The sequence below is a fragment of the Desmodus rotundus genome, chromosome 8 (genome assembly GCF_022682495.2).
Source record: "Desmodus rotundus isolate HL8 chromosome 8, HLdesRot8A.1, whole genome shotgun sequence".
Lineage (NCBI taxonomy): Eukaryota > Metazoa > Chordata > Mammalia > Chiroptera > Phyllostomidae > Desmodus > Desmodus rotundus.
Genome location: NC_071394.1, coordinates 111,301,891 through 111,317,842, shown reverse-complemented (window position 1 = coordinate 111,317,842; position 15,952 = coordinate 111,301,891). Strand labels below are relative to the sequence as shown.

The 15,952-nt window shown below is 38.3% G+C and overlaps 1 protein-coding gene across 1 annotated transcript in view; it reads right to left on the bottom strand.

Annotated features, from left to right (window-relative positions):
• KCNH8 (potassium voltage-gated channel subfamily H member 8) overlaps nucleotides 1-15,952 on the bottom strand; it is a 278,542-nt gene that overhangs the window by 157,135 nt on the left and 105,455 nt on the right. Inside the window, exon 3 of the mRNA XM_024566106.4 lies at nucleotides 1,143-1,274. Coding sequence (XP_024421874.2) covers nucleotides 1,143-1,274 — 132 coding nt within the window. The remainder of the gene's footprint in view (nucleotides 1-1,142; nucleotides 1,275-15,952) is intronic.

Here is a 15,952-nt window from a genome sequence, read left to right as displayed (position 1 = left end):
ATGCTGACCTTGTGAATTCTAAAATACCAAAGAAAATAGTAAAAACAAAAACTGTGCACAGTGATTTCCACACTTTTCTCTCATTGGACAGCTATTACACTTGCTCTCATATCCCAATAACTTTAATCGTACCACTGCTCTTCCCTTGCGTATGTAAAATATGCCACAGTATTTAGTCATGCAAACACAGGGGACAAAGTTGCGTATTTGCAAACATTTCAAATAATAGAAGTGGGGGGCAATAAACCACGAGTGTTCTCCATGTGTGTTGTCATTTTCAAGACACAATATATTTAAAATGCTCACACACACTTTTTAAAAGAGCTGAAGTAAAATATACACTCTTGAAAAGACATGATTGTTGAAATGTCAAATAGCTGGTTCTAATGAAGACCTTACAACACAGGAAAGTCCCACAATGACAACTCCTTTTCTCTGGTCACCAAATTCTCTCATCATACTTCTGTTTAGACAAAATAATAGGAGCATTTTCAGTCTTAATTTTTGTCAGTTGTCATAGAATGTAGGTTGTTTCTAAATAAACTATAAACAGAAAGTATAAGGTAAGCAACATAAAGTCTTAGAAAGAATCCTTTAAATATCATTGAAAAGCTTGTTTGTGCCTTAAAATAAATTATTATACAGCCATATACTGTAAAATACAGATATACAATTCTTTGTAACATTCCACTCTGACAACCACTAACTTTGAGTTTTTATTTTGTATGTAAAATGAAATTTTGCATGCCTAAGTTTTGAGCTCCTGCAATTTAGAAAAAACTGGCAGATGTATTTTTAATCACATGATTTTAACTTCACTTATCTCTCAGTTCATTTTCCCTTAATAACATAAGTTGGTATAAATCTTTTTATGTTGATAAATTGTTTTCCTATCATCAACCTATTTGCATAAGGATATGAACTTCTGGTTCCTGTCAGTTGAGTGTTTAGTACAAAGAAGAGAATGTAAATTCATGTGAATCCCTGAGATTCTGGAATAGGTACTAAATACTGACTGCCTGGAGTTATGAATATTTATCAGTTGCTGTTATTTAATAGAAAACAATTTTTTTCAGCACATTTGAGTAAACAACTTCAAAATGTTACTCCATCTGTCAATGTTTTCTGAAAACGGTACAAACCTTCTTTTTTATCTTCTGGAGTAATCTTCACTTTCGTGTCTGTTATATCTTTGAAGGATGCCAGAAAAAGTACCACATCTCCTTTCTCGTTCTTTATGGGAACAATGTCCAACAGGCACCAAAATGGGGACCCTGCAACAGCAATAAAAATGCAAATCAACCACTGCCTCGTGTTTTTTATCCTATAAAAATCTCAAAAATTAGTGGTACAGTTAATAAAGTCCTTACTGTTTTCTTCGATCCCACAACTCCCCCCCAAAAATCTTAAAAATGTCAGTTTTCAGATTCCATAAATGTTTAACCCGTATGCATATCTCCTCATTCCCAAATGAAAAGCTGTCTCTGAAAATAAGGCAGTATTTTAAACAAAAACACTTGTCTGTGCTGAGACATTTTTGCTTATGTCATTCAAATTGTATGTCTTCTTTGAACTGGTTGGTGATGGTGAAGAATTTCACTTCATGAAGCTTTGCCCCTTCCCACCCCTACCACATACTAGTTCACAAATAAAGACCTTTGTCTGGTATGAGTTCAACAGGGGTTTATTTAGTCAACTTAAAAATCAATGATAGCTCACCAGAAAGGCTAAAATTAAAAAGATGGAAAATACCAAGTTTGAGGTCGAATGTGTACTCACGTAAACTCTCCTACATTGCTGGCTGGTAGCAAATTAATATATAACTTTAAAAACTGCTTGGCAGTATTAAGACATTCTCATAATATAATATTATACAGCAATGTGAATGTGAATGAGCTATGTACAATAGCTGATAATGAACTGGATGAATATCAATAAGAATATGTTGAGCAAAAGTAGCCAGACACAAATGAGTGGAATGCAATGTAAACACATTTACATTAAGCACGAAGGCAGGCAAAACTACTCCATGTGTCGGAAGTCAGGCAAGTGGTTGGCTCTGGGATACTGTGATTAGAATAGGACACAGGTCAGGGGTTCTGGGACGCGGGCCAACTTACTTTTTTCCTACGATCTTCATGTCATGTACATAGGAGTGTTCAGATTTTGAAAACTAACCAACTCTCAGCTTTGGCTAATTGTATTTTTCATAATGTGTGTTTTATTTCAACAACACATTTTAAAAAGCAATAAAGTTCAATTCTATTTTTTTTTTTAGCAAAAGAAGCATCAGAAATATCATTAACAGGCTCAAGTTTAAGCCTAAGACTTAAGCTTTGAAATGCTTTTATATACAGGGGTGGGCAAAAGTAGGTTTATGGTTGTTTGTATGGAAAAAGACACGAAGTTTACGGTTATCACAATAGCTTTATTAACTCAAAAAAGAATAAACTGTGTTTCATGTACTCATAGCTGTAAACATACTTTTGCACACCCCTGTATTTTAAAATATACACTTTAAAAATGCACACAAATTCACACTAGATTTTATATTAAAAAGCATTCCTGGGAAGAAATGTTGGAAAATTATGAAAAAAATAGTTGCTTAAAAGTAAACTATGAATCCATTCACATGTAATTTTCCTTTATTTTTCTTTCAATGGGAAAAACTCCAATACTATAAATTTCCATCTTATTTGGGAGTTGATCTCAAAGTTAGGTGTAAGACAGAAATAGCAGCATCAGAAATAGCCTCGATGTTTTACTGTATCGGGTCTCACAACTCCCCACACAGCTAATATGTCCATCCAGCCTTGGGATCTGTCATTATTTTTCTTTAATTGAACACCAGATGAACCACTTGATTTATATTTAGGAGCCATCTGACATAAAAATCATATTTTATTATAGATGATGCTGTTGTATTTTTCAAAGTGGGGTTGAATTCACATGCAATAAACATGTATATGATGATGTGTTTACTATATAAAGCAATGAGTACGTGCCTGTCCCCTGGATCCTCCTAAAAGGTTTAGAGCCATGATTTCCTCTTTGCTCTTTTGTCTCATACTTACAGTTTTCTTTCATTCATCTTCCTTAATATCTACGCCACAGCAACCCCATGTTAGTACTTCATCACCAGACTCCATGAGACCTCAGCTCCAACCTCAGCTCCATGTTAACTAGCCATGTGGCCATAAGGAAGTCAATTAACTTCTCTGGAACCTGATTCTCTCAATTGTAATATTCTTACATCCTTCAACCCATGTTGGACATAATATTCTAAAAATGTGAGGCAATAAATGTATTCTATTGTCTATGACTAATGGAGAAACCTCATAAGTGAGCCATGTTTTTGGCAAAACCCTGCTCTCTCCATCATCCTAGGATGGCTCTTACTTCACATTTTTTCTATGGTTACTACTTCAAGTTGAAAGCCCTCTTCACTAATTCTCTAGCTTTGGTAGGAACAAAAAGAACCATTGGGCCAAGCTATCAATCAGACCCTAGAGTCAGTAATAGTGGGGACATGGAAAATGGTATGAATCTGATATTTTGGTTCACATTTTAAAAGCATCTCTCTGTCAATTACCTTGTAAGAGCATCATCCAAGTCAGAATAGAGGTTATTAATTTTCCTGAAAAGCCATTTTATCTATACACTCAAACCAGGATCATTATTGTCTCCACAGAGCCTTTGCACGGGTGTACCAATGTATTTTAGAGAGAAGCAAAAGCATAAAATGAGGTGAAAGCCAGCAAATAGCTGCCAACACTACAGCATTCTCTAACCAGCCCTTGATGTGCACCGGCCATTTCACATCATGTTCTGGGAGAGCTGAAAGATCACTTTGACATCTGTCTTTTGAGACACAGTGAGATGGGTTCTTTGACGTTTTCTAAATCCAATAAAACTTCATTAATATGGTGCCTCTATATTCAAGTTTTATAATGATTTGGTATAAACGAGGCTGATGTCTACCTTCCCGTTGCATATATGACAAAAGAAAAATTGTGTTAGGGAACTAGCGTACAGGACATATAGACCTGTTTCCTCCTTCCCTCCCTCCTCCCCTCCTTCATTCACCTTCCCTTCTTCCCTTCTTCTTTCAACTGCTCCTTCAACCGTATCCACACCGACTCCCTTACAAATATGGCTGTGATACCACTAAAGTTAGAAAGCAAGGCATATGACACTTGCTTCCTTTTCCAGAAAGTGGATCGATGCCGAATGCTACCAATCAGGTTCAAAGCAATACCTTTCACAAAGTTTGCTTGCTGATCCTTCCCTGATCCCCTAAATCTCTCCACCAGGCCCTCTGCACTAGCTCTCTGACAAAATCTTCAACCTTCCATGATGGTAATATTCAAGGCTACTCCCCAGGGTCAGCTCTTCCTTTTCACCCAGGAGCACAGTGATGGTCAGCAATGCCTTTTAGTTGGCAGCAGTTGAGGCCTGGCACAGTAAGTCTCTATCGGAGTTAGGGGGAGGGGCAAATCCCCACCCTCAAATTCTGAGATGTGAAGGATTCTTAAAAGCAGGGTTAGAGGGCAGAGATCTTGTGTCAATTTTAACTCCTTTTGTATATAGCAGCCAGTAATTACCATGTGGGTTGGTGAGTGCTAAAACAGATGAGGCTCTCCCAGAATTTAAGTTAATAACACCTTTAATTCCCCTGGATAAATACAATTCATCTGGAGAAAACAGGGCTTATACCCTATATGGTAAAATGTATTTTTGGGATTGCATAAATAATTACACAGAGCTTAAATCTGGTGGAATGTTCCATGTCTCCATTTTAGTATTTTCTTTTTCTTCACTGAGAAACAAGGTCACAGGAAAATTTGACTTGCTAATGTTTACAAGTGAAAAAAGATTTATATGTATTCCATATATGCCCCCCCTAAAGATTATATTTCACAATAAGTAAAAACTAACGATAAGGTTTCCAGTATCAGTTCATGGTTTAATAACCTAACACAAGGAGGGGCCAATATAAAGAAAACTGAGTTGTGAGTTGTTCCCTTGCCTTTAATGACTATGCTGTCATCATGAGTTGTTACAAGTTGCATTTCTCAATGTCACACAAAATGGGATATGGACACTTCGCATGTCCTCCTGGTTCTTGTATCAAGCAGGGTTTTAACTGGGTTTTTAATGATAAATATGTATGTGACCTTAGTTTTTGCAATTATGACAATAATATTATAATATCTTGAATGTGACCGCCATCAGTATCCTGTGACCTACATATTTTCAGGTGCTCCTCACATTTCACATTAAATCTGATGAGTCTTGTTTTCAACAACCATTGTTGCAATGCTACTAACTTATGATGTGGTGACAAGGTCGGCAGTTTTCAAACATCAGGCCAGGGGATATGTATTGGGGCGGGGTGGGGAAATGACCACAGGTAGGTGAACAAGGCCAGCTCCTGAAGCAGCTGAATTCCGGGACACTTCCGTCTGCAGCAGCAAGAGTAAAGCAGCGGTAGGAGGGCCACTGAGTCACCGCAGAGCGCTTTATCACATTGGCTAGTGCACCGTTTGGGCCTTAATCATCTCTTACCCACAATCCAAGTGTTCTCTGACTCTAGTCTTTCTCCCATGCTGCTTCTGGTAAGCCGTGAAAATATATAGTCCTGAGGAAAAATACCCAGTGACTTTTCACTGTTTGCTTAAAGCATTAGCATAACATTCCAAACTTGTATTAATTTCAAGAGACTAGAAAGGAAAATGAGAGTGGGACGGTTAATGTGAGGAATGAACTTAAAGTGTCATATGAAAAAGGACAGGGAAGTTCCCTGTAGTACCCAGAGCACACTAGCCCCTACAGCAGCATCACTAGCAATTTTTGGTATGTGTATTATACCAAGGGATGAAAGCAATGATTCTTTGGTGAAATAGCAAGTAAAGGATTCACCTTATCTTCAGAGAACACCTCTTCCAAGGACCATCCATCTACGGTGCTGCCTGTACAAGTTTTAAGTCTTTGCTCAGTCCCCGCTCAATTTGCTTTGAGTGGACACCTCTCCCCCAAACACTTCAGGATACTAGTGGACCAAAGTGAGGGGCACTGGGTCCCTGAGACCTTGTGTAGTAGTAAAGGGCAGAGTGGGGTTGGTGAGAGATGAACTGAAACAGCTGGAGACTTCCCTGTGCTGGGCAGTGACTACGAACACCTTTCATTTTAATGTTTAATGAATAGCAAAGAGCTCATAAAACAATGTATTTTAAATTTGTTTCAGTACAGAAAAAAAAGATTGGCAAAATACATACAGCCTATTAATGGCGGTAGATTGTGGAATTATCATTTTTTATGTTTTTTTCTTCTTCAGATCTTTCCTTATTTCAGTTTTTCTAGAATAAGCATGAGGAAATACATAGTGGAGATTATGTCAACTCTACAGATTTAGAATAAGAAGTGTAAGGAATTCAAGATGGGGCACTATGAGTGATGAGGTCATGTTTCTGGGGCAATCAATTTACATATTCCCCATGATTATTTAAGTTCTAATATTGTAGATGTTCCATTTCAAAATTTGAGAAATGTTCCATGTTAAGTGGGGATATTTGAAAGAAGAGATGGGAAAAGGAAGGGAAAAAAGGAAGGGAGGGAGGGAGGGAGGGAGGGAGGAAAAAAGGAAAGAAAGAAGGAAGACTGAATCAAGTGATGCTTAACTAATTTGAAGGTGTCAGGTTTTGAGGGGTTTTTTTCTTCTTTCCATTTTGCTCCAAATTCCCTTTGCCCTTAAATAAAACACTTTATTCCTCTCCCAAGAGTATGTATAGCCACTTTCCAGAAATCTCTAGTAATTATGTGGAAGAAAAGCTTGGGAACTTGAGATCCAAAGAATATCCCCAAGATGGGTTTGGTCAATAGTTCCAACATCCTTGTTCAACAAATCACTTACTGTATTATTGACCGGTAGAGCTACTACTTGCTTTAAGAAAAGCAAACTGCTTCTGATGATAAACACAGGTAATTCTTACTTACAATGGAAAAGATTTTCTATATGGTTTAAACACAAATTCAGCTGGGCTAGGTTTTGAGGAGGAACCAGGACATTTGGGTACAGTCTGCTGAGAAATACAGGTTAAACAGTCCTGACAATATTATGCACACAGCAAGGACTTAGCAATAGCTGTCATTTGTTAACCTTCTATTATGTACTAGACGCTGGGCCACGTACTTTTTATGGATTATACCTAAACTCCTCACTGATCAATCTCACCAATATTTTACCAAACTGAACTGTACTTTACAAATCTGAAAATCGAGATGGATAATGTTGTCTTCAGGGTCACAGAGCTAATAAGTGTCAAAGACCAAAATTTAAGACAAGACTTTGAATTTCTAATTTTGCTTTACTATATATTCTGGGAACATTCCTATTTTATGAACAATGTTTGAGGAATTGAGTTTCACTTCCATTTAATTTCCCTTTCTACCCATGCTATAAGACATAATGATACACACAGTTTAAAAAATGTCACATTATAAAAGAAGAAAGTGAAGTAAAACCTTTGGATAATCAACAAATTTCACTCTCAACCCTATAACAAGAGTAGAACGTCTTTCTGAAACAAGATTCAGCTACTTTGGTTTCAGATTGTAATACATCCTTAATTAAGGTGCACATGGCACTCGTTCTCAATTTGCTGGAGTAGCCAGTGAGACAATGAGGTCACAACACCACCATTTGTGCTGCTTTCAATTGAGACAAAGAGAATACACTTACACAAGCTTCATAACTGAAGTTTCTAAGTACAGTTACCTAGTTGTCGATGCCTGCGTATGTCACTGACTGTTGAGTCGACCCCAACTCCTGGCGATTCCATGAAGGAGTGATGCCTACCATGTCTTGTCCTCCTCAGTCATGCTCAGGTTGCAGAGACTCATGCCTCCATCTTCTTTTATAGAGAGCCAGTCTATCTCATATTTGGTTTTCCTCTTTTCCCGCTGCCTTCTGCTTTTCCCCAGCATTATGGTGTTTTCTTAAGAACCCTGACTTCTCATAATGTTCCCAAAGTAGGACAGCTTCAATTTTGTTATTTTTGCCTCCAGCAATGGTTCAGGCTTACTTCGCTCTAAGACTCACTGTTAATGAATGCATTACCATATTCTGACCTCATTCACAAAGCCTTTGTCTGACCCCTCCTCTCAGTATGTTTCGGCTTCTCTATTGCATATGAAGTTCAGAAAAGGCAAACTCCGGCTCTAGGTAGAACACATGGCAACATCCTCTGAACTTGTTTTTTCTGAGGCTGGAAACAACAAAGAGAACTGAGCCCTAATCAGCTCTGAACCATGGCTCTCTCTTTTCAATGATCATCTCGGGGAAAGAAGGCCTCATGCAAGGGACAGTTGTTAGCAGAAAAATACCTGATCCAACAGGCTTAGCTTCATGATTGCTACTTGTAAGCCACTTCTTTCTGGCAACAAAGCACTAAAATAGACTTACTCCCCTGATACTTGACTTTAAAGAAGCAATTTAAGATTTCTTCAAACTTGCGGTTGTTTAGTGAAAAAGAACTTGCTTTAAATGAGAATTTGAGGATCAAGTTAATCCTCTACAATTGTACAAAGCTTCCGGTGGAGGCATCTATGGTTTTTGCAGGGCAATGGAAATGATTTTTGGTGCCAATAAACATAATGCCTACATGACCTCGGAATTGGTTAGGGGGTTTGGGGACTCTGGATTTAGTTTAGGACCCCCCCCAAAACATTTGGAGATTACATTGTAAGCAATTGGATATAATTATTCATTTATACAAAAAATATTTACTGAGTGCCTGTTATGGCCAGAAACTGTTCTAAGTGTTTAGATACATCAGTAAACAAAACAGAATAGAACTCTGTCCTGTGTCCTAAGAGAACTTACATTCTACTCTGGAGAGAAAAACAATAAATTATAAATTATTATATAGTTTATTAGAAGGGTTTAAATGGTACAGCGAAAAGAAAATGTAGAGCAGGGTAAGGGGATACAGGACGTGGGAAAAGGTGGTATAGGATGGTAGCAGGACATTATTAAGGACTTATTCACGAAAGTGCTACTTAATATTTGTGTGTTATTGCTAACAGTGCTTTAGCTAACATCGTTATAGAAGCCAAGAGTGAAAAGAGCATGATGCAGATCTGAAGTCAAGCAAAGAAGAGAAGAAAGGAAGGAAAATTGGGTGGCAGTGTCTTAGGCTGCAGTGTAGTTCACTGCACTGTGGCCATCAGGGAGTCATCCAGCCAAGTCGACCCTCAGAGCAGCTTTGCATTTTCCAGGAACAGAACTGCCTTAGCAACCCTGCTCCCTCAGTCATTGGCTGGGAGCAGCCCACGGAAAGTTTGGCCTCTGCTGTGACGTGTTTCAGACTACAGCAGTTGTGGCCATCAGCCAATTAATCCCCTGCAATCAGAGATATAAGAGGCATATTCTCATGGTTGTTGTATTAGCAAAATAGACATCTCAGATTTTTGACAGAATGGCATCTTGCCCCTTCCTCTTATCCCTGCACGTTCATATTCCATTGGGAATCAAAACTCTTCTGTGCATGGCCAGTCTTCACGAGAGGGATGAGCAAATGGTTCACAGTGGACCAATCAGTCTTTTGTTTCTGGTTATTTCAGTCTTGAACAGAGGAACCCAAGATCAAACAAAGAGGAAGGAAGCAAACAATGAGGGCCAGAAAAATCTTTCCAGTTATTCCTGCTACTTAGACTTTACAGAACACTACTGCTCCCTGCCTTTGCAAGGGCCTTTACGAAAGCTCATTACTTTCTTTGATTCCATAAGTAACAACATGTTTTCGATAAATGATTATTCTTGTCTAAGTTAACTAGAATCAATGTATGTTGCTTATAAAAGAACCCTAATTACAAAATGATATATTTAGAAAAGATAGTCAAGATGTAAAGAACACAGAGCTTAGATGACATTGCATGTGGGAGAGTCTTGGATTCTTCATTTACTTGCCGAGTGTCCTCAGATATAAGTTTTACATCTCTCTGCATCACATTGGTGTACTGGATATATGGTCACTTCTTGTGATTAAGAGCTTTGAAGAGGCCAATATATATAAAAGTATTTATACCTTTGACTAGTTACATAAAGTAAGGGTTTTGCTTGTATGTGCTTTAACTTTTTTAACCGTAAAAACCAATCAGGTACAACTATGGCTCAGTATTAATATTTGGTAAAGCCAGATGATATAGTATGGGGGGAAAATATGTATTATGAAAATCTTTTTCTTCTGTCTATGTATAAAACATTTCATATTTGTTTAATTAAGAAAATATCACTTTGGAAAATGATGAATTATTTAGTATTTCCTTGCTCATCTATTCTAATACCAAGTAGTAATATACAAAGTTATCTTAAATTTCTGGAGTTAGAAAAGATCTTAAAGATTCTGGGCTGGAACTCTTTATTGTAAAGTTGAAAATCCTCAGTTTAGAGTGGTTTTGTCAACTGTCCAAGGTCAAAATGTTAATTGTTGGAAGAGTTGAAACTAGACCTCAAATCATATGACTCCAATTTTATGGGGTTTGTGCTAAGTCACAGTGCATTTCTGCAAACGTTAAATAAAAATTACCAAAGGAAAAATATCACAGAAGTGAATAGACCAGTTTTGATATCTTTAAAGGAAAAATTGTAGTGTTTGTATATATTATTGATTAATTAAGCCAGGACATGTCACAAATCCAGCATTGATCAAATCCTTTGTAACCAATTAGGTTCACATTAGAACCTGTGTTTAAAAAATTGGGCAAAGAAGATAAAAGAGGATGAAAAATATGTCCTATGAGAGAGCCGAAATTTTGAGATGAGCATTTGAAAACAAGGCAAAAGGAATTAAGAAGATATGGTTAAGGATCTCATGACAATTCTCCAGTGTATAAATAGAAGATTGCAGTTTTAGGCGTCAAGTTAGCACTTTCCAAGAACATGCAGACAACAAACATACTGAATATTTCTTCCATTGTGCAAACTCTCAGTGAAGACTCACGAGTGCTGTGCCAGATTGCCCTGAGTCACAAGTTGGCAGGCATGTGAGACACAACAGTTAGATGCTTCCTCAACTCACTGCTTCTGCTCTAAAATGCAGCTGGTGTCTCACCAGAAACTTGAGGCCAAATCCTAGTGCCGGGGTAAGCACTGCTGTACCCACCATGCTCCAGGGAGGTGTTAGCACCGACAAGCCTGCCCCAAGGCAGACATCGCCAGTGAAAAATAAATTTATGCATGATATTTTCTCACTAGCTTCTATACAATTATAGGAATTTTCCTCCAAAACAACAAACAAACAAAGACATTTGGAATCTATACATGTAATTAAAACATGACAGTTCAGAGGTTTTCTAACTACATGGGCTCTAATGTGTTATTCCACCTAACAGATTTGGTAGGTTCATCTTCAGAGGTCCGTAAACAGTTTTTTGTAAAGGGCTAGATACTAAATGTTTTTAGCTTTGTAGTTCATACAGTCTCTGTAGCACCTACTTCACTCTGCTATTAGAGTGCTAAAATAGTAACAGATAATACATGAACAAAGGAACATAGCTGTCGTCCAAGAAAACGTCCGTTACAGAAACAGGCCTCCTGCTGGATACGGTCCACAGCCCGCACTTTGCCTTCATGCAGAGGCCTACAGATCACTGTATGCTAGCAGCTCATTCTTTTTTTTTTATTGTCTTAGCTTATTTTAATTTTTAATATATTTATTGATTATGCTATTACAGTTGTCCCATTCCCCCACCCCTTACTCCACTCCATCCTGCCCACCCCCTCCCTCCCAAATTCCCCCCCTATAGTTCATGTCCATGGGTCATACTTATAAGTTCTTTGGCTTCTACATTTCCTACACTATTCTTACCCTCCCCCTGTCTATTTTCCACCTATCATCTATGCTACTTATTCTCTGTACCTTTCCCCCCCTCTCCCCCTCTCACTCCCCTATTGACAACCCTCCATGTGATCTCCATCTCTATGGTTCTGTTCCTGTTCTAGTTGTTTGCTTAGTTTACTCTTGATTTTGTTTTAGGTGTGGTCGTTAATAACTGTGAGTTTGCTGTCATTTTTACTGTTCATATTTTTTATCTTCTTTTTCTTTCCAGGAAGTCCAGGAAGCTCAGAGAGTCCCAAAGGAGCTGGACCCAAGGAGGAACACACCGAGGCACATCATAATTACATTACCCAAGATTAAACGCAAGGACCTACATCCAAGATTACTGTATCCAGCAAAGCTATCACTTAGAATGGAAGGGAAGATAAAGTGCTTCTCAGATAAGGTCAAGTTAAAGAAGTTCATCATCACCAAGACCTTATTATATGAAATGTTAAAGCAGCTCATTCTTGATTCCTTGGGAGTTTTGACCAGGTTCTTTACTACCACGGTACTAATAAGAAGTGCTATTTGTTGGTGCAAGAACCAGGTAAAGTCTTTCTTTAGGTAGAACCTGGACTATGAATGTCTTAGTGGTAGGCATTCTAAAAGATTATCCAGATAACCTTAATTTCTTAAGTAAAGTGTCCTCATTTCTTTTCTCTTTTGGCTAGGAAAATAGACTTAATTGTCTTTCACCTGGAAAACCAACTTAGAGGGCCCATTGACAAAGCTTTTCCTCCAATTCCATAACGAGAAGCTACTCTGGAGACTGTGGCACTGAGTAGGAACTCTGAGCTGCATTACAAAGCAAAAACAGGCAAATTGGGAGCCCACAGCAGTGAAATGGAGACTGGTCAGAGTCTATGGGCGGCAGGCCTGTGCAACTAGCAGCGAAGAAGTGTTCCATACATACTAGTCTGGCAATCTCTTCATGCATGTAGATGAACGTGAAGTTTTCTAAACCCTTCTAAATATCATATATAATGAACCTACCTTAGGCAAAAGGGAATTTTTTTAAACCTTAAAATACATTCTGAGGTTAATGTTTTCCCTTCTAATATCTCTTTTTAGGAGCACTGTTAACAAGATTTCTTTTCTTGTTTGACTTCTCCAGTATTTCTGGAACAGTGCCTTTAAAAAAAAAGAAAAAACGGCGGAACAGGATGTTTCAAAAGATGATTTAGTGGACTCAAAACTGAGGAATTCTGGGAAAGTAAAGGCTTTGAGAAAAATAGCTCTTCTTATCAGATAAAATCAGCTCTCAAATTGTAGTTTGGTTACATTGTGAATTGGTAATACCAAGCGGTAAGATATTTTGTCACTTGATGTCATTTTTAACAATGATGCATCTTGGGTCCTATCATCAGTGCTTGTGGATTAGTAAATATTAAAAAAAAAAAAACAAACACACAGAAAACAATCTGTGCCCCAGATTTCCCTCCCTTCACATACCAAAACATATATATCCAACGAAGTATAAAAAGCCAGATGAACATTTTAGTCATTTCTGGCACCTCATTCCTTCTCATCCCCCAACTCAAGAGATCAAATCCTGTCAATTCCAGTGGCTAAACCCCTAAAATCTGTTTTAAATCCATTCACTCTCTTCCATCTTTATTGGCCACATCCTAGACTAAGACAGGGATTCTCAAACTGCCGTGTGCATCCGAATCCCCTGAAGGGCTCAGGAGGGCACAGATAGTGAGGCCCCACCTCCAGATCTGATTCCGTAGGTCTGCATGACACATTCCTTACAAGGTCCAAGTGATACCAATACAACTAGTCTTCAGATCACACTCTGAACAGCACTGGTCTCAGTGACCGTCACCACTTACATGGACCACCAGCAAAGATGATCTTTGTAAAATGGAATAGTCATCATGTGACTTCCCTGCTTAGAACACTGAGTGCCTTTAGTTCTCTGGTGATAGCCTGGGCATGATCTATGAAGTACCTGTGACCTGTCTGATTCCTATCTACCTTCCTACCTCCACGTGATTCCTTGGTGCATGTTCACGAGAGACACTTGGCCTTTTCTTCTTCTCTCAAATGAAGCAGCCTCTTGTGGGACCTTCGCACATGTGACTCTCTGCCTAGAATGCTTTTATCCTTTCCTCCGCATAGCATCTTCGGTTTCTACTCATCCCTCAAAATTCAACTCAAACATCACTTCCTTAATGAAGCCTTTGTTGTACCCAAGGCTAGGTTGCACATCCTGTTATTTCCTCCATAACAGCCTGTAACTTGCCTGCAAACTAATTAACAGGTTTGTGTGATTATTTGATGTATCTTTCTCAGTAGACTATAAGGGTCAATAGAACAAGGATTATATTTTATTTTCTCTTGCACTCTCTCACATTCAAAGCAGAGTACCTGGCCCAAACACCACATGCACTCTAAGATTTGTGTTCAAAGAACAAAGTTACTTATTATATGATGAATTCCAACTTTATAATAAAATTGCTCTTGGTGGCAAAGATGACAGCTAACATTTACTGAGTGCCTATGTGCCAGGCACCATGCAAAGCACTCTGCAAGCAATATTTCCTCTAAACTTATGAAGTAGATGCTATTACTATTATGACCATCTTAATTATACCCATTTTACAGATGAGACAATCGAGGCTCAGAAAGTTGAAATACTTTACGCCAAAAAACAGAGTTCATAAGTACGGGAGCTTTTTTGCCTGGTAGGAACAAATCTAGACTCAGAATCATTACACTCAACATTTATGTGACTCTTCATATTTTCTATCACTTACTTTCTTTATCCGATCCCCTTAATAGTATCAATAAAAAGATCTCATCTCTTTTTGCCTCTTATAGGCAAGAGTAGATATTGAAGGGTAAAATGATTAGGCTGAGGTAACGCACAGCACGTCAGTGACTTAGCCAGAATTACAAAATCAAGTCTTCGCGCACAAAGCTCGTAATTTTTCCACTGAAGGTGATTAAAAAGCACTGTCTATGGTAAAATGATTTTGTATTATATTTCTGTTTCAAAATATGCATCTGGAAATTTAAGCATCCTGCCAAGTTGTTAAAAGCCAACAATTGCACTACTTCTTGAGGCATTCTTTCAGCTTTGAGATATATTCACATGCCAGAGCTTCTAGGTAGAGCAAAAATGCTTCTTTTTCTCTTATTCAGAGGGTTCCTATTGTCTCCAATCCAAGCACAAGGATTGCTGAGTTGTGTGTAAGTTACTGGCTTTGTCTGCATTCCCTGGTGCTGTCTCTACAGCTGCTCCCCCTTGCCTTTTATTGCCAGCATGCTCTGGGGAGGCACTCACCTGTCTTGGCTGCCTTATTTGTTTACCTCCTTTGTGCCTGCATCGGCTCAACCTCCCAGAGGCAGCTGTGATAGGAAGGACTAAGAGCAAAGGGATGTCAATGAATAAATTCTCCAGACCCCAATCCTGCTTTCTTGAATTAAGTACCTCAGGACAACCTGGTAACTCCTCATGCAAAAAGATGTTGACATAGTAACCTAGCAGAAAACTCCAAAACACCACTTTCTCTACCTACACAGGACAGAAAATTGAAATGAATTCTCCAAGTAGAAAAGAAGAAAAATATTCTAGTAATGAAACCAGTGTCTAAAAAGCAGAAAGAAATGGATTGAATGGGGTCAGAGGTCTGGGGAAACTTGGAAGGAGAGGCAACCCCTTAAAGATGAAACAAGAACAAAACGAGTTCATAGAAGGATGTGGAAGTAGACTGATACAGAACCTCAAGTCTATTCCAATATAGTTGGGGGCAGTAGTTCAGGGCTTCAGTTGAAAGAGCAAGACAAATATTTTTATTCGTTCATCCCAATCAGTAGGTATTTATTATGTACCAAGGACTGTTTTAGGCACTGTAGATACCAAGATCAATATGGCACCAGAAAGTCACCCTCGACCATGCACAATCTGAAGGCGAAGATAAATGTATAAAGAGAAGGTTATAGCACAGAATGTGAATTAGTTGGATTGGGCTACTGTAACAATGTACTGTAGATTGAATGACTGACAAACAACAGGAACTTATTTCTCATAGTTCTGAAGGCTGGAATTCTTAGATCAGAGT